Source organism: Hylobates moloch, unplaced genomic scaffold (genome assembly GCF_009828535.3).
Source record: "Hylobates moloch isolate HMO894 unplaced genomic scaffold, HMol_V3 SCAFFOLD_4, whole genome shotgun sequence".
NCBI lineage: Eukaryota > Metazoa > Chordata > Mammalia > Primates > Hylobatidae > Hylobates > Hylobates moloch.
In genome coordinates this window covers 163,633,824-163,653,880 of record NW_026652279.1, presented here as the reverse complement: position 1 = coordinate 163,653,880, position 20,057 = coordinate 163,633,824, and the positions used below count along the sequence as shown (strand labels likewise).

The following is a 20,057-nucleotide window of genomic DNA, read 5'->3' as shown; positions in this document are numbered from 1 at the left end:
CAATGAGGTCTCCCTGTGTTGCCCAGGCTGGGAGGTGACGATTTTCTATGCGTTTTTTTAGTATCGGTTCTCACCTTTGCGCCGCCAGTTGTGAAGATGCTTAAAGTGTTGTTTTACACGTGAAGAGACAACCGAAAGGTGGATGCCTTCTTGGTTTTGTGCTATTTATTTGTATGCTAGCACGTAGTAACTAAAGAATAATAAAATTTAAAGCCTGTGAAAATGTTGGGGTCCCAAAATTACTAAGCGAAAGGGAAAAGTCAAGCTGGGAACTGCTCAGGGCAAAACCTGCCTCCCATTCTAGTCAGTCATCCTTCTGCTGACTGAGATAGATGCATATTCTGATTGCCTCCTTTGGAAAGGTTTATCAGAAACTTGTATTCAGCCTTTGTCTGTCATCTGCCTGTGACCTAGAAGCCCTCCCTGCTTCCGAGTTGTCCCCACCTTTCTGGAAGGAACCAGTGTACTTACATATATTGATTGATGTCTCCTGTCTCCCTAAAATGTATAAAACCAAGCTGTGCCCCGACCACCTTGGGCACATGTCATCTGGACTTCCTGAGGCTGTGTCACTGGTGCGCGTCCCTAACGTTGGCAAAATAAACTTTCTAAATTAACTGAGACCTGTCTCAAATTTTGGGGGTTCACAAGCCTTAATCCTTGACATATAGTTTAGTTTTCTTCAGCATCTAAAATTTATAATGCCACGGCTTGTAGATCAGAAACGACTAGAAATCAATTAACAGAGTAACCCCAGGAAAGGCCACAGCTCTGGAACCCTCAGGCCAAGATTCAAATCCCCCCATCGTGCCTCACTATGGTGTTTAGCATTCCTGAAGTCACATTTGTTCAGAATTTGTGTCTCCATCAGTAATCAGGGCATAAAACCAACCTTGCAGACTTGAGTAAGGATTCAAGGTGTTACATGCAACGCACTAGTAACTACTCAATAAATGATAGCATTAGCATCCATATTTGTACGAATTTGAACTAAATTTAAACTCAGTGAAAAGGCTGATTTAAGGGAGCAATTTTTTAAGACTTCTTTATAACAGAAGTATATGGGAGATTGATTGTTAATTTTATTTTTTTTTGACAGGGTCTCACTCTGTTGCCCAGGCTGGAGTGCAGTAGTGCAGTCTCAGCTTACTGCAACTTCCACCTCTCGGGCTCAAGTGATATTCCTGCCTCAGCCTCCGGAGTAGTTGAGATTACAGGCCCCCACCACTACGCCCTGATATTTTTTTTTTTTTTTTGAGGCAGGGTCTTGCTTTGTTGCCCAAACTGGTCTCAAACAATCCTCCTGCCTCAGTCTCCCAAAGTGCTGGAGTTACAGACATGAGCCACCATGCTCTGTGGAGAAATCCATTTTTAGCAAAACCATTTCTATGCCCAACAAGATGATTCACAGTGGCCATGTTTGGTTGACCTAGTCACAGCTAATTTGCTACAGGAATGATCCTGACAAAGTGTTTTTTGCATTTCCTCCATATGTAAAGTAATCCCCAGAAACCGTTCCCAGTTGTCATTTACTGAGAGTAATATAATTGCCTGTTCAGTATTTGTCTCTTCCCCATGGTAGACTGTAAACTTAGTGGAACGAAGAACGATTTTGTTGACTGCTACGTCCCCCACTCCTGGCACTTAGCAGTTCTGTAAATATTGCCTAAATGACCTCTTAAGCCTCTAGTCTAAAGCTCTCCAGTGCACCTTGCAGTCTGCTGAAAGAATCTGCTTGGAGGTTAGGCTGATAATTCGTTCAGAGCTCATCTGAGACATATGTTGCCTTGTGTTGTGGTCTGAATTGTGTCCTCCAAAATTCACTTGTGGAAGCCTGAGTACCTCAGAATGTCACTATCTGAAGACACAGCGTTTAAAAATGATTAAATTGAAATGAGGCCATTAGGATAGGCCCTAAATCCAATTTGACTGGTGTCTTTGTAGAAAGAGGAAATTGGGCCACAGGGAGAGACTCCAGGGATGATAGGCACAGAGGAAAGGCCATGTGAGGACACAGTGAGAAGGCGGCCCTCTGCAGGTGAAGGAGACAGGCCTCAGAAGAAACCAAACCTGCCTGCTCCTGGACTCCAGTTTCCAGAACCGTGAGAAAATAAATTTCTGTTGTTTACGCCACCCTGTCTGTGGTGTTTTGTTATGGTAGCTCTGAGAAACTAAGACCCTGTGATCCTAGGCAAGTTTCTTCACCAATGAAAGCCTCAGTTTCTGCCAGTAAAATGAGAATGCCACCAACATCTTGTTGTTGTTGTTGTTGAGCTATTTAAGAACTGACCTGGTAATGGTGTTATTATTTAGTTTGTTGAGTGAATCGCTGGTACAAGAAGGGTAGGAGTGTTATGGGTAAAGTTGAGATGCAGAATGTGATGGATCCTAGAAGAGCTGCCTGAGCCCCTCCAGTCTGGGAGAAGACAATTTGGGAAGTATTGTAGGTGCTGCACCAACTTGGCCTAATGATGGCACACGGTTCTTTAACAGTAATAGCAGTAGGGAAAGGAACTGCTGCAGAATTTGACCTAAATAAACTTTTATTTTTTTCTGCCCGTAAGCTGGGTAAAAATAAATAGCCAACATAGGCATTTGAGTATTGTAAGTGACTTTTAAAACCAAAGCAAAGGCTGGGCATGGTGGCTCATGCCTATAATCCCAGCACTTTGGGAGGCCAAGGCAGGCAGATCATTTGAGGCCGGGAGCTCGGGACTACCCTGGCCAACATGGTGAAACCCGGTCTCTACTAAAAATACAAAAATTAGCCGGGCATGGTGGTGCATGCCTGTAATCCCAGCTACTCGGGAGGCTGAAGCAGGAGAACCACTTGAACCCGGGAGGCGGAGGTTGCAGAGAGCACCACTGCACTCCAGCCTTGGAGATAGAGCGAGACTCTGTCTCAAAAAAATAAAGCAACATTCTTGAATATGAAATATTCTTTTGAAGAAACAGCAACTAAGGGGTGCATATGTGATTTAAAAGGAATTAGCTCCTTAAGATGCTATCTAAAGGGCTCTCTCTAAAGACTCTGAATAGTAAAATTCACATCTTTTGGAATAATAGCAAGCTCTTAAATAGCACTTTCTATCTACAAAGCACTGTTCTGAACACTACATGTATTAGCTTATTCTTCAAAATCATTTATAAAGTAGATACTATTACCCCCACTTTACTAATGACGAAATAGGCACAGAAAAAAAATTAACCTTAACTTGCCTATATCACTACAGGTGATATAGCTTGTAAGTGCAGAGCCAGTATTTGAACTTTCATTGTATCTATGGGGATTCCTAAGAGCTGACCAAGAAATCAAATATCAAGGGAATTTTACTAATCTTCTAAGAGAAGTATGCAGTAACTCCTGCTTACAGCTTCTGCGGGAAAGATAATCTCACTAAACTCAAACCTCATTGTGCTCTTAATAACTGGAAAGCCAAACTTGGAAGCCAAACTTAGAACAGGTCAAGACTTTTATAAAAATTGATTATGGTCAATAGTCTGAATAACTCATCCTCTTCTACTAGGTGTCTCCCTATCCATTAATTTCTTATTTTATTTTGCATTTTTCTCCTTTCCTCTTGGTTCTTCCTACCTACCTCTTCTCTGAAATATTGAGTTGAACTGTATGAAATTGCTGATATTCAACCATTTTTGACCTACAAAGATGACAACTTCATTTGGTTCAAGCTAATAAAAGAATCAAATTTTCTACTTCCTATTAAATTAGAAATCTAAAATTACAGTCATCATAATGCATATTGTTTCATTAATTATAAAAGACTCAAGATGGTTTCTTATAATGTACCAGTTGAGCAGAAGTGACAAATTATCATGTACTTCAAAGACATAACGGTACTTTCTACCTAAAACAAAGGTTTAAAAACATTCATATAATTAAAAGTAGAAAACAAAACTTTATTTGATGAAAACTTTTTTTAAAAGTTCCAGTATGAAGTAACAAAATCAACAACCTACAAATCTCTTTCAGTCCTTTGCATTTCAAGCAAAATATTCTCTTCAGAAAAATGACCATTTCATAATATATATCCCCTTCTGTAGGCTAGGCATGTATGAGTGAACAAATGGATATAAAATTCAAGAAAAAAATGAAAATATTTTAAAAATAAAAATCTGAACCTTTTCCTTGAGGTGTATTGCGATATGGTTACCAACACATTCAGCACCTTGTAATCACCAAGTTACTGATTTGAGTCCTGGATCAAGACCCTAAAATTAAAGAACAAGAGATCCTAGTCATTTGTGAGTCACAGGTTGGCAGCAGAAGAAAAACCGACAGCAACTAGAGGAGCTCAAATACATGAAATTCACACTTCTGAAATATTTAATACTCACTTCAAACAGCTAATTGTCTATATGATTTAAAAAAGGAAACAGCTCAGAGTCTGGAATATTGGTAGTTGTCCTCTGAGTGACTTGGGCATTTCTTATGCATCTTCAGTACTGTTATCAACATATGACTCCATATTGAGAGAACAATCAAATATCAGGAAATCTCATTTCACAGATAACCTTGGGTATAGAAACTTAAGGTGCCAATTGTTCTTTTACTTTATCCCTAAGGCAAACGTCATCTAGACTTACAAAAGCCTTTCGAGACCTAAGGTTCTTGTCAATATTTGATTATTAAAAACTACATCAAGAAAGTCAAAAAATGTAAATCAATGCAATAAGTCACCCATTTGCACCAAAAAAAAAAAGGAAAAAAAGGATCAGTTTCTTTTTTTTTTTTTTTTTTGAGACAGAGTCTTGCCCTGTCGCCCAGGCTGGAGTGCAGTGGCGCGATCTCCGCTCACTGCAAGCTCCGCCTCCCGGGTTCACGCCATTCTCCTGCCTCAGCCTCCCGGGGAGTAGCTGGGACTACAGGTGCCCGCCACCACGCCCGGCATGTTTAGTAGAGACGGGGTTTCACCGTGTTCGCCAGGATGATCTCGATCTCCAGGATCAGTTTCTTGAGTCTTTTCTTTTGCCTCTTAGTCAGAATCCTAAGAACGTAACCAGGAAACAAACGAGGCAAGCAAGATCCTGCTAAAAATCAAAGAACTACTAGACTCATGAAATAATTTTAAATGCGCGTTAACCATGAGTGAAAACTAGAAATTGACAGCCCCAATTTTTTTTTTTTAAGGGCAGATGGTACTTTACATCTTGGTCTTAGGAATAAAACTATCTGTAACAAATGTCTAGGGATCGAGTCATTAAAAAAGTTACTTCATGCTTAAGTATTTCAAATCTTGATGCTATTAAGTGAATTTGTGTTTCACTTATTTAGACAACCGTTGTAATTTTATTGAATTTTGTGAAAATTTCTGTCCAGATTATATACTTTTAACTTGAAAGGACAATAATCTGTGCTTATCTGCTTATATATCTGAAATCACCCATCATAATCATATACAAGCTTAGTATCTGGAGAACTACAAGGTTATTTTTTATACCACAAGATCTGCTCCTATTTAATGTAGGCTTACTAAAATCTTCTACTGTCTTTATACAGTCCTGTATATAGCAGTTTCATATATAATGCCAGCTGTTCAGTACCAAGCATAGTCAATCATTCCCATCGTAATCACTGTAACCCTGGTAACCACTGTTCCTTCTCTCATGGATACTAGACATCTTTTTCCATGCCGAGTCCTGATGGAAACTAGCACTGAAAGACCGGCCCAGACGCCCATGCTGCTTCTTGGAAATATTGTCTTCACTCTCAGATTTGGCAATTCCCTGGGCATGTGTTGGAGGTTGTGATTCTTGTCTAATGGTTCCAAATGGAAAGTTCCAAAGGCCAAATCTTTGCCAATTAAGTCTCTGGAATGCTATGATGCAATGCAAATTTCCCCCAACCTGAGAAGAAAAAAAAGTTGGGTGAAGAAAATAAAGGTAAATTAATTGTACTAATCTGTAGGTCCCTATGAACTCCCTTGTTTCTTTTTTTACTTCACCTGCCTCAAAATGGTACTTTCCTTCCAGGCACCATCAGAGCACCTTATCCTGCACCTTTTCTAACAGCTGCCTTTACAAAATATAACAATGCCCACCGGAGCCAAAACACCTTCCTCCCCGTGCCTCTCTACTACTCACTCCCAACACATACTAGAGAACTTCCCCATCTGCCTAACTCAAACACCAAGATCATTCCTTTTGCTCTCTCTCCTATTCTTCATATAGTTATATGAGTAAGATTGCATCAATGGGATATCATTTCCTGAGAGCCTCTCCCAAAGCCTTGTTTGTACACATGACTCTGCCACAAGGCCACAGTTAACCTGGCCCAAGCTGGGCTAAGACTATGGAACTGAATCCAAGACAGGTCAGTCTCAGTCTAGACTGTTCATCTAACATAGATACATAAATTGAAAGATGATGATCTTAAGAAGAAAGTAATCAGACAAAAGGAGAGCTAAGAACAATATATAGCCCCCAAAAGAGTGAAGCAGACTATCAGCTACTTGGCCCTTGCTATCATTCCAATACCTGCTACCATCTACCATTCCTTTAAGATTCCAGGTTATACTCCTTGCCCTTGGGTTTTAAAGACAGCCCTGTGTCCTTAAAATAATTTTCACTCCTCTATCAAATATAGGTTTCTGTTACTTACAACCTAAAGAGTGCTAAGTAAAACACTGCATTTTGGTCAGCTGGGAAATGCCTTCAAACACAATGGTGTTCTTCTTACCTTCTTTGTTTTCCTATACTGCAGTCCCCTCTCTAAGTGCCGGATATCCAAGTATTCTGGATTTTGAGTGTTTAGATCAGTAACAATATCTGCCCATCTATAGTTAAGAAGAAAGGATAAAGCACAATTTTCTTTAGGTCCAAAGTATCACTGCAATGGAATTTTTCATGAGCAAGTTGCTGCAATATTATCACAGCAATAATTGGCAGTAATCCTCTTATCTCAACATTGTTTCATCCACTAAACTGTAATAACTTCTAGTTTTATGACAATTCTGTTCATCCAACCATTGCCAAGGTTTTCAGTATACAATTGGTTACCCTTCCTACAGAATAAATAAATACCAACATGTTAGATGACATCCTTCAGGCTGAAGCAGCAATATGCTACATTTCCTTTTCAATTACAGTCAAGTCCACTTTTAAAAGAATGTAAGGTTAATATGTCTCTATTAGGAGACAACACAATTGTACAGAAAATTCAAGGGAATTACAAAACAACTACTAGAACTAACAGGATTTGGTAAAGATGTAAGATTCAAGGTCTACGTAGGAAAATCAATTGTATTTTTGTATTCAACCAGCAAATAATGAGGAAATGAAATTTTTTAAAAAATCAATTTACAATAGCATCAAAAAGTATAACATACTGAGGAAAACCTTTTTATTGCAATATCTTTTTTAAGTTTTACTTCAATTGTTTTTGGGGTACAGCTGGGTTTTGGTTACATGAATAAGTTCTTTGGTGGTGATTTCTGAGATTTTAGTGTACTCATCATCCAAGCAGTGTACACTGAATCCAATATGTAGTCTTTATCCCTCACCCCCCTCCCAGACTGCCCTCAGGAGTCCCCAAAGTCCATTATATCATTCTTATGCCTTTGCATCCTCATAGCTTAGCTCCCACTTAAAGTGAGAGCATATGATATTTGGTTTTCCATTCCTGAGTTACTTCACTTAGAATAATGGCCTCCAGCTCCATCCAAGTTGTTGCAAATGACATCATTTCATTCCTTTTTATGGCTGAGTAGTATTCCGTGGTATACACATACCACATTTTCTTTATCCACTCATTGGTTGATGGGCACTTAGGTTGATTCTCCATCTTTGCAATTGCGAATTGTGCCACTATAAACGTGTGTGCCTGTGTGTTTTTCATATGACTTATTTTCCTTTGGGCAGATACTCAGTAGTGGGATTGCTGGATCAAATGGTAGATCTACTTTTAGTTCTTTAAGGAATCTCCATGCTGTTTGCCATAGTGATTGTACTAATTTACATTCCCACCAGCAGTATAAAAGAACACATTGAGAAAAAATGTTTAACAAAAGACAGAAAACTCCATACTGAAAAATTTTTTTTTAAAAAGTTGAAATTAAAGCTCTAATTAAGTAAAGATATAGTCCATGTTGTTATGATGTCAATTCTCCCAAAACTAAACTGTGAATTCTTTCTTTATTTATGAGACAGGGTCTCACCTTGTCACTTAGGGAGGAGTGCAGTGGTGCAATCTCAGCTCACTGCAGCCTTGACCTCCCAGGCTCAGTTGATCCTCCCACCTCAGCCTCCCAAGTAGCTGAGACTACATGCACATGCCACCATGTCTGGCTAATTTTTGTAGTTTTCGTAGAGATAGGGTTTCGCCATATTGCCAAGGCTGGTCTCGAACTCCTGAGCTGAAGTGATCCTCCCACCTAAGTGCTGGGATTACGGGCGTTAGCCACCGTGCCCAGCCGAAATTATGAATTCTATAGATTCTATCCTCATCAAAATCTTTACAGGCTGTAATTAAAAAGAAAAATTCTAAAATTTTTATGGAAAAGCCAAGGTCCTAGAAGAGCCAAAACAATTTTTAAGAAAAAGAAAAATTCAGAGAATTCGTGCTAATTTCAGGATTTAGTATAAACAACAATTGAGAGTGTGGCATCGGTAAAAGGACAGACAGAGTAGTAGGACAGAGTCCAGAAACAGCCCACACATACAGTTTTCAGCAGAGGCACCAAAGAAGTTAAATAAGGAAAGGAAAATCCTTGTAAACAAATAGTGCTAGAATAACTAGATAAACACTGGGGGGAAAAAATCAAAGTTGAGCTCTACCACATACCACACACAAAAGGTAATTAAGGCCAGGCATGGTGGCTCACATCTGTAATCCCGGCCCTTTGGAAGGCCAAGGAGGTAGGATCACTTGAGTCCAGGAGTTTGAAACCAGACTGGGCAACACAGCAAGACTCTGTCTCTACAAAAAAATTTTAAAATTAGTAGGGCATGGGGGCACACATCTGTGGTCTCAGCTACTCAGGAGACTGAGGTGGGAGGATCACTTGAGCCCAGGAGGTCGAGGCTTTAGTGATTCATGATCACACCACTGTTTTCTGGACTGGGTGATAGAGAGAGACCCTGTCTCAAAACAATAATAGAAATGGATCAGAAATCTAAACATAAAATCTATAAAGCTTCTAGAAAAAAACAGGAAAGCATCTTTGAGGTCGTGGAGTAGGCAAAAGTTTCTTATAGAGGCACAAAACATATAAAAGAACAAAATTGATAAAATAAATTTGATTAAAATTAATTAGAATCAGAACTTCTGTTCATCAGAAGGTTTACAACCACTTTGGAGAATTTTCTCACAGTTTCTTAAATATACATCTATACTATGAATCAGCAATTCTAGTCCTAGGTGTCTTCCAGGAGAACAAAACATATGTCCTCTAAAAGACTTGTACAACAAAAGTGACTTCTCCATACAAAGGAAATGATTTGGCCATATAAAAGGAATGAAGTTCTAATCCATGCTAAAACATGGATAACATTGAACACACTGTATTAAGTGAAAGAAGCCAGGTACAAAACGCTACATACTGTATGACACCATTTACACAAAATGTCAAGAACAGGCAAATCCCAGCCAGGCGTGGTGGCTCACGCCTATAATCCCAACACTTTGGGAGGCTGAGGGGGGTGGATTACTTGAGATCAGTAGATTGAGACCAGCCTGGCCAACATGGTGAAACCCCATCTCTACAAAAAATACAAAAATTAGCTGGGCGTGGTAGCGGGCGCCTGTAATCCCAGCTACTCAGGAGGCTAAGGCAGGAGAATCTCTTGAACCTGGGAGGTAGAGGTTCAGTGAGCTGACATCACACCACGCACTCCAACCTAAGCGACAGAAAGAGACTCTGTCTCAAAACAAACAAACAAACAAACAAAAACGAATAGGCAAATCCCTAGAGACAGAAAGTAGATCAGTGGTTGCCAGGGCTCAGGGAATACGGAGTGACTGCCAAGGGGTATGGGGTTTCTTTCTGGAGTGATGAAAATGTTCTGCAATTATATAGTGGTGATTGGTGCAGAACCCTGTAACTATAATAAAATCTATGGAATTGTACATTTTTTTCCCTTTTTTTGGGGCAGGATCTCGTTCTGTCACCCAGACGAGAGTGCAGTGGTACGATCACAGCTTATTGCAGCCTCAATCTCCTAGGCTCAAGCAATCCTCTTGCCTCATTTTTTAATTTTTTTGTAGAGACATGGTCTCACTATGTTGCCCAGGTTGGTCTCGAACTCCTGGGCTCAAGCGATCCTCCCACCTCAGTCTCCCAAAGTGCTGGGATTACAGGCATGAGCCACCGCGCATGGTGGGTGCGGTGAACTTTATGGTATGTGAATTATATTTTAATAAAATTTTTATATAATTTGTTTCAAGGCTTGTACATGAATGTTCCTAAGAGCTTCATTCACAAGAGACCAAACTTCAAAGCAATCCAAATGCCCATCAACAGGAAAATGGAAAACAAATTATAGCATACTTATGCAACAGAATACTACTCAGCAATAAAAAAATAATGAACTCTTGATACACGTGACACAATGGATGAATCTCAAAAATGTTACTTAAGATATTGATGCAAAAATAATATTGTATGATTCTCTTTACATGGAATTCAAGAAGAGGCAAAGCAAATCTGTGGTGACAGAAATCAGAAGAGGGGCTTTCTACGGAGATTGATAGGAGTAGAGAGTGGGAGTATTTTCCATGGCAATGAATGTGTACCATATCCTATTTGGGTGGTGATTATACAGGTGCATTCATTTATCAAACTAATTATATACAACTAAGATCTGTGCATTTCACTGTATCTAAATGTTACCTCAATTAAAGAAAATAAAGGGAAGTTAACATACTTTTTACAGTGAATGGCAGGATGTTTTCTACTTGATTCTCCAATTAAGATCCAATATTCAACTTCCTGTGGTGAGAGAGGTCCCCTGCTAAATATAAAATACATTCACAGTAAGTTTAATAGTTACTTCCTTGAGTATACTGCTTCAACTATATATTAATAAAAGGCATACTAGAGTGTATTCAAACCTGGCATTCATTCATCAAGAATAGACATTAGAGCTTAGGTGAGGGCAAATTTCTACAGGCCATTAAAGAGAACTCACAAATTAAATTTCAGCCTTAATCCTCTATTCAAAATCCAGGGCTATAAAATGTTTTAATATACCACCTCTAAAATTCTAGGAGGAAAAAAAATGCTGGAATGCTATCTGCATTTTTCCACTACTCTTCTTTCACTATGAATTCAAGACATCTCAAAAGGCATCCTAAAAATAAAACCCTAAAGCAATGAAGTCTTTAAACACACTGATATCCTAAACCAATCCCTGGACATTCTAATTCAAATAGGTCTGGAGTAGAGCCTGGGGATTTGTATAGTTTTTTTAAAAAAATCTCACATGATTCTTAGGTACAGGCAGAAGTGAGGAACTCTCTTTTAAAGGGTACAAAGTTGGTTTCAAACCATGATTTATATTTGATAAATGTCTGAAATAAGGTGAAGCTGCAGGATGAAATCATAAAAGAAACACACAGTATACCTCACTTACAAGAAATTCTACCTCCAGAAAGATGAATAAAGCATTTCAGCATTTGGAGAGAACAAGAGAGTTCCCTCTTGCTCCTTATTCACAAAACACAACTTCCAGCTTCCTAGTTCTCCCAGGTCATTCCAACCTGTCTCAGAATCCCTCTCTTTCCCAAACCCGAGGGGCCTTTGAGTAGGACTCCAAGGCCACATGGCCTCCAGCCCCAAATAACCCATCCTGGCTGGGTGTGGTAGCTCACGCCTATAATCCAAGCACTTTGGGAGACTGAAGTGGTCGGATCACTGGAGCCCAGGAGTTCAAGAACAGCCTGGGCAACATGGTGAAACCCTGAAACCCTGTCTCTAAAAAAAAAAAAAAAATAGAAAAATTAGCCAGGTATGGTGGTGTGTACCTGTGGTCCCAGCTACTCAGGAGGCTGAGGTGGGAGGATCACTTAAGCCCAGGAGGTCGAGGCTGCAGTGAGCTATGATCTCACCACTGCACTCCAGCTGGGGCAACACAGCAAGGCCTTGTCTCAAAAAACAACAACAAAAAACAACAAACAAAAAAACCCTATCCTATCCCCATGACCAAGCCAATCCCTTTGCTCAAAGTAGTCATGGCTTGTGTTTTCACCAATTCTTTCTTTTTTTTTTTTTTTTTATACAGAAAGGGTCTTGCTCTGTTGCCCAGGCTGGAGTGCAGTGGCATGATCTCAGCTCAGGCGATCCTCCCGCCTCAGCCTCCCAAGTAGCTAGGACTACAGGTGCACACCAACACACTCAGCTAATTTTTGTATTTTTTTTAGAGACAGGGTCTCACTATGTTGCCCAGGCTGGTCTTGAACTCCTGGGTGCAAGCAATCTGCCTGCCTCAGCCTCCCAAAATGCTAGGATTACACCACTGCACCCCACCCACCAATTCTTAACTAGATACTTCTCCCTTGGCTTTGAACCATCCTGGTATTATCTCAACCCATCATAAGGAAAAGTGGCTAAGCAGGAAAAAAACCATTAAAACTTAGTCACCTTCTCTTTCTTAGGGATCATCTCTTCCAAAAAGATGCAAGTTTACCTGTAAAGTTATATAGTTAATAAAACAGAAACTCTAGATTAGGCAAAAAAGAAATATAACCATGAAAGTCATGTAGTTTCTGACATTGGAAATAAAAATTGGCTCAGAGCTTCCTTGCAATCAGGACAAAGGGGGAACCCAGATAAATTCCATGTTCTTCACTTTAAGAAAAGAAGATGCTTTTTAATTTACTCAGTTGTGACAATCTTCTTGACACTAGATTCTATAATATATTGTTCACGGGAGACGTTGGATGAGGCACTGTGACATAGTCTGTAAAATCCTTTGCAACTGTTTTATAATAAATGTAAAAATTACTTTTCAGGAAGGGTGTGGTGGCTCACACCTGTAATCCCAGCACTTTTGGAGGCCCAGGAAGGAGGACCACTTGAGGCCAGGAGTTTGAGACCAGCCTGCACAACATAGCAAGACCCTGTCTCTATAGAAAACACAAATTTAAAAATTTAATGAGCTGGGCATGGTGGTACATGCCTGTAGTCCTAGCTACTCAGGAGGCTAAGGCAGGAGGATTGCTTGAGGCCAGGAGTTTGAGGCAGCAGTGACCTATGCACTCCAGCCTGGATGACAGAGTGAGACCCTGTCTCTAAGGGGAAAACAAGTGACTTTTCAATGGCTTTTTCCTATAATGGCTGAACAACAGTATCTAAATGAATATTTTCAACAGCACAATTAACTAAATGCAATTCTGCAGAAGAATAAGTCATAATGTTTAAAGAATAGTCTAGCTTGATGTCAGGAAAGCAGATCACCAAGCCTTCCAATTTCAGAGACTTCAAATATTTTTTAATTTTTTTTTTTTTTTTTTTTTTTGAGACAGTCTTGCTCTGTCACCCAGGCTGGAGTGCAGTGGCACGATCTCAGCTTACTGCAAGCTCTGCCTCCCAGGTTCACGATATTCTCCTGCCTCAGTCTCCTGAGTAGCTGGGACTACAGGCGCCCGCCACCATGCCCGGCTAATTTTTTTTTTTTTTTTTTTTTGTATTTTTAGTAGACACAGGGTTTCACCATGTTAGCCAGGATGATCTCGATCTTCTGACCTCGTGATCCGCCCACCTCAGCCTCCCAAAGTGCTGGGATGACAGGCGTGAGCTACCGCGCCCATCTATTTTTTAATATTTCTTAAAATGCACTTTCTAAAACATGTCAATGCTTACCTGAATGCCTTATTAGCTTTAACAGGGGTTGCTTCGAAGCCAATTGGACAAAAATAATGATTTTGGCAATGATAGATATAAGCCAGCGATTCGTCTTTCAATCCACGGGTTAACTTTGACAGGGCCCCTGAAGCTATTAAAAACAAACAAATAAACAAACTGAAAGCCCATAAAGCAGTGTCCTTGCTTTGCACAAAGGACCGGTTAAGGGCTTAAGGACAGAAAAGACATGACTTGGAACACACTGACACTGCTGGGGAAAAACAAGAAGCTATTGATAGGTACAAAAAATGTTAAATGTATTCTGTTTTACTCTTTAAACTGAAATTCAGGCAAGCTCATTAGCAAACTAAAGAACTAAAATATGTCCTTGCTTACCAAAACCTTCTAATAACACACATAGTTGTCTATGAAATTTAATTTGTCTAAAACCTAATACCTAGTGTATTCAGCAATGGTTTCAACTTTTCTGGTTGTACACAGCTATCACTTAAAATTCTGAACAAGCATGCCCAATGTTAGTACATGCATTTATAAAGTATATACATATACCACTGTACTAATATGTCTTTATAAAAGATATACAAAAAGTTGGAATTTAAAATTAGGTTAAAATATAGAGGTTCTAATATATATGCAGTACACACACCCCAACTTAAAAGACTACTGGTGTATATAAATAAAAATAAGCTCCAGGTAATAAACAAGTTCTAAAAATGCAAACTTCTCCTACTAATGAGACAGTCAAGTAAAAAGGGCTTCCTGGAGAATCTCCACCTGGCCTGCGTGGTGGGAGGATGGGGTTGGGCCTCGGGAAGTGCCCGCTGTTTGCAGTGGGGAGGAGCCTGGCCTCTCCTGTCCCTGTGTGGTAACCTGGGATTCAGTCTGTGAGATGGGGGCCTGTTAGCAGGAACTCTTCTCGCTTTGCTGAGTTTTTTCCTTTTCACCCAATAAATTCTGTTCCCTCTCACCCTTCAAAGTATCTGTGAGCCTAATCTTTCCTTGTTGTGTGATAAGAACCCAGTTTTTTCTACAACACTAACACACACTTTAATCTTTACACAAAAGTTATGGAGGCTAGAGGAGTAGCCTTCACAAGCCAAGTGACAAGATAACATCTCTACAGAGACAGGCTGGTAGTACCACCACAACCTCTTATACCCACTCTTCCTTGGACATTTGCCATAACTATAATAGTAGTCAATTTCAGAAGTATTACCATAAGAAATGACTTTTCACCAGCACTTAGTACTCAAAGCCATTAACTGAGGTTTCATTAACTGGCATGTCGTAGAAGAAGCTAAATTATTTATTCATAAACAGCCCATTAAAACTAGAAATCCTAAAAATAGATGAAGCAGATGAAAGCCTGAAAGTCATAGTTTCAATGATCGACTTTCTGGCCACTGAAATAGCTGAAGACCACTAGGAACAGCAGGTCCACGGCCATAGCAGAGAGCCAAGGAGTGATACATGGTCCCTCAAGTGCATTAGTAGGGAAGATGGAACAAGTAACTTTTATATAAGGTGAAATACGGTAGTGCCACAAAAGGGGCATAGAATTCAAAGGAGAAAGAGCACATCAGGTTTGAGGAGTCAAGAAGAAGTAGTATTCAAGATGAAACTTAATGAAGTGTCAGGATTTCAACAATCTAGACAGAGGAAAGAGCATTAGGAGAATAAACCACTGGGGAAGTAGGAATATACTCAGGGAACAGCCCATGATCTAATTTATAGCATACAGGGTACGATGGTATAGAGAAGCCTACTGTGGACAACCCAACAATTTCAGGGCAAAATCAGAAAAAGATCACCCTCTGAAATAAAAGATAGTGAACACAGCATTTATTTATTTATATATTTTTATTTTTTTATTTTTTGAGACAGGGCCTTGGTCTGTCGCCAAGGCTGGAGTGCAGTGGCATGATCTCAGCTCACTGCAACCTCTACCTCCCGGGTTCAAATGATCCTCATGCCTCGGCCTCCCAAGTAATTGGGATTCCAGGCACTCATCACCACGCCCAGCTAATTTTTGTATTTTTAGTAGAGACAGGTTTCACTATGTTGGCCAGGCTGGTCTCAAATTGCCAACATCAAGTGTTCCACCCCTCTCAGCCTCCCAAAGTGCTGGGATTACAGGTGTGAGCCACTGTGCCAAGCCAGTAAATACAGCATTTAACACATTAAGGTAGTCGTCCAAGAAAGTAATTCTGTGTATGAGAAGACACAAATGTGTTACTGAAGGAAGCTAAATTCAGAATGAAGTTGAGTCTGTACTTCAGTATATCTTTAAAATCTGAAACTTAAGCAACAAAGCAACCACCACCAAATGCAGAGCCATGATCTGCACGGCATAGAGAAAGGAGAACAAAACTACAGGAATTCACTGGCCTGCTGCATGGAGAAGAGCAGGTATCCTGAGCAGCCAACAAGAGAATTCTGGTCCCTTTGAGATTATGTTTCTTACTTCAAGTTACTCCGTTAACATTCTGACATTCTGAGTTTGCTTAGTATGAGCTTGTCCTGTAGACCCTGATCATCTATAAAGGAATGTTAGATAACTCCAGAAGAACTTACTAGAGTATATTTTTACACCTTCAAAGACAAGAATAGCTTCTGAAACTCTGACAGGTAATCCAGCACCCTAACATTACTCTGCAAGGTCCTTATTCCCCTGACATCTTTTTTAATAAAAAATAAAAAAAAAAAAAAGATGCCCAGGCTGGAGTGCATGGCACAATCTCAGCTTACTGCAACCTCCACCTCCTGGGTTCAAGCACTCTCATGCCTCAGCCTCCCGAGTAGCTGGGATTACAGGTGCACGTCACCATGCCCAGGTAATTTTTTGTATTCTTAGAGACGGGGTTTCACTATGTTGGCCAGGGTGGTCTCAAACTCCTGGCCTCAAGGAATCCACCCACTTCGGCCTCCCAACCTGCTGGGATTACAGGCGTGAGCCACTATGCCAGCCTCCCCTGACATCTTTTAAATACAACCGTACATGGAGGACAGCAGGGGAAGGCCAATTTGTGTCAGCTTGGAATGACACTAAGCAGTTTATGCTGTAAGCAAGCACCAGACAGCTCCTAAAGAGGAAAGGGGTATATTAGCACTGCATGTTCAAGAGATTTATTATTTGTGTCTAATATGAATTGGAGAAAACCAGTACATGAGGAAAACAGAATACTAATGCATTGTCCACCTGAGATGTACTGAGGTGTTGCAGTAAGCTGGTAACAACAATCATGGTGAAGGGATGTGTGAGTTATATAGGAATGAGGCCAGAGACGGGTCTTCTCTGTTAAGCAAAAGTTATGAACTGCAATACCCACTAGAAAAAACTAAATACATGAATATAAATGCAATTTTCAAGCTAGCTGATTAAAAAGAATGAATCTGGACTTGCCTGGCACAAATGTTGGTGGCTAAGTGAACCCATACTTTGAAGTTATCTGAACAGAGACCTAATGTTGGCAACTCCTAGAATAAATTTTCATTGTGACTAGTGACATCTCTGAAAAAAACACTAATATTAACAGCTAAGTCTTACCAAAATCCCTGGACTTCACTTTTATTCCATTAGTGTGCTTAGTTTACAGTTACTGAGAGCCCACTGGAAATAAGCACCGGGGAGTCCCTGAAACATAATAAAACATAGCACATAGCAAATGGAAAATGATGGGTGTGAATAATCAGTACTACAGGAATTTAGAGGAATCCAGGGCTAAGGTGGCCAAGGAACATATCAGAGATGAAGCAGGGCTTAATTGGGTCCCCCAATTAGCAAAGGTAAAGACAAAAATATTCCAGGAGGCATAGAAAGATTAATTATCCTTCAGGAAATGCACACAGAAAAGCAGTAAGAAGTTGAATATTCTGGAAAAAAAATTGAAAGTAGGAATAAAACTTGAAAAATATATTAAAACTTACCCAAAGAAATTACAGTAACCACCTCAACCCCCTAACAAAATAAAAGAAAACAAATTTAAGGAAAATAGGTAGTTTATCCCATTCCTCAATGAAAAGCGTGGATGTATGCTGGAGGAAATTTAAACAAATAGGTTAAAAAAAAAAAAAAAAGTCATTGGGACCCAATGCTACACATCCTAGATTATTAAGGGAACTGGTTAACACATGCGCCAAATCATTACATTTAAATAAGTCACAAAGAACTTGGGAGGTACCAGACTATTGGAAAATAAAACAAATAAAGTACAGATATTCAAAAGATCTACAAATGAGAATTTCTAGCAAAATTATAGTATAAAATCTTAAAATTGGACAGGACAGTTGATCAAAAATCTTTTAAAATTCCGGAATAGTGGTTCCTAAGTCAACTCTCTCCATGGCCCTTTTAGTGTTTTATTCCATTCCATTAATTTAAAAATTATATGTTCTTACTTCGGGAATTTGATTAAATTTATATAGCTGATGTTTCCTCGATACCCAGAGTTTCTTTGATAGATTTTCTCTCTTATTCTAATTTCTCTGGGTCTTCCTGCTTCCCCTAATTTCCTTTACTTTGACTGACCCATCTCTTCATCTATCCTCTCACTCCATCCAGATACTGCTGATATTAATAGAAAGCCATTAACTACTCAAATGAAGTCCTCTTCTAATCAGCAGGCAAAAAGAAAACAAGTAAAAGGAATTATGAGTCTTGTTCTGGTGTCTCCCAGGGCCCTACTCATAATGCAGTCTTGGGACACAAGACTGAGAACTGTATTGTAATAGCTTTCCATTATATCCGACACGTAAGTATGACATTCACTCCAGTGATCATTTCTATAATCCCAGACGTGCATTTTGGTCCACACCCCATTAAAAGAGATATAAAGCCACCCTGTGAATCGGTTAAGAAGTGATTCTGAGACAGTCTTAATCTCTTTTTATAATGTAAAAGGCAATGTTCAAGGCACTGCTAAGATGTAAAGTTGAAAACATCAGATTCAATGAGTTGGCTCATTTCCTGTCCTTAGGAACACGTGAAAAACTGTCAACTGAGGGACTCCAGAAGACAGAAGGAGGACACACTGGGTTCTGACGGAAAGCAGGGCAGAACTAGCACACAGGTGCAGGTGAGTGTGTGTCTGGCAGTGTGGGGAGGGGAGAGCAGGTAGGAGCCAGAAGGAAAGACGAGCTACAGAAAGGGAAAAAGAAAACATTTTGAAAACATTTTCCTTTCCACATCACAAGAGAGAACTCTTGCAAAAGAAGAATGCCAGCTTTGGAATGGACAACAAAATTATCTCCTATAAGTTTCCTAATCCCAATCTCCTGAATTCCTCCTGCCTCATTTCCTCAATTGAGAATTCATTAAATTAACTCCTATTGAGCACCTAAGTATCACGCACTGTGATGCACAAATGAGTAAGAACTTGGCCTAATCCTCAAGAAAAGCAACTCTAGTTTTTCTGCATGAAACCATATGGTGCACCAAGAATTACCTCGCAACGAAATCAAAGTTCTACCAGAGGCACACATGGTGCTGTGACAACCCAGGAGAGGAAGGGATTGAATCCTGCCTGGCAAGCAGAAGAAAAAGCCATCCCCCCAGGTTTTCCTGGGACACCACCATATCCATCTGTTATGTTGAAGTCCAGGATGGACAAATAAATAGGAATCCACCAATCACAAAGATATGAAATCCCACATTCCACATGCTCCCCAGCAGGACATCCCATCAGTGAGACACACAGGCCTAAGCATGACCCGTACCTTGTGAAGAACAGGGAAACATCGAGGAGCCCAGCATGGCTGAACATCAGGGGAGGTAGGCTGGAGCAGGATACTCAAAAGCCAGTCCCTCAAACACCATGCTCAGGAATTTAGGCTTCATCCTCTAGGTCAGGGTTTGGCAAACTCCCACCAACAGGTAAATCCAGTCTCCAGACTGTGGCCTGTGTTGAAATGGGCAGCAAGCTAAAATGGTTTTTACATTGTTAAAAATCAAAAGAAAAATGGGCCAGGCACAGTAGCTCATGCCTGTAATCCCAGCACTTTGGGAGGCCGAGGTAGGAGGATCACTTAAGGCCAGGAGTTCAAGACTAGCCTGGGCAATATAGTGAGCCCCCATCTCTAAAAATTTTTTTAATCGAAAAAAATTATAAAATAAAATTAGGCCAAGCGCAGTGGTTCACGCCTGTAATCCCAGCACTTTGGGAGGGCGAGGTGGGCGGATCACAAGGTCAGGAGATCGAGATCATCCTAGCTAACACAGTGAAACCCCATCTCTATTTA

The 20,057-nt window shown here is 40.0% G+C and overlaps 1 protein-coding gene across 4 annotated transcripts in view; it reads right to left on the bottom strand.

The window, feature by feature from the left end:
* Nucleotides 1-3,897: 3,897 nt before the first annotated feature.
* The window catches only part of BIVM (basic, immunoglobulin-like variable motif containing), a 42,106-nt gene continuing 25,946 nt past the window's right edge, over nucleotides 3,898-20,057 (bottom strand). For all 4 annotated transcript variants that reach the window (XM_032151285.2, XM_032151286.2, XM_058438055.1 and 1 more), the window contains 4 exons: nucleotides 13,818-13,950; nucleotides 10,882-10,968; nucleotides 6,698-6,794; nucleotides 3,898-5,865 (listed from right to left, as the gene is read on the bottom strand). In XM_032151285.2, the coding sequence (XP_032007176.1) occupies nucleotides 5,572-5,865; nucleotides 6,698-6,794; nucleotides 10,882-10,968; nucleotides 13,818-13,950 (611 nt within the window). In that variant the 3' untranslated portion in view covers nucleotides 3,898-5,571. The remainder of the gene's footprint in view (nucleotides 5,866-6,697; nucleotides 6,795-10,881; nucleotides 10,969-13,817; nucleotides 13,951-20,057) is intronic.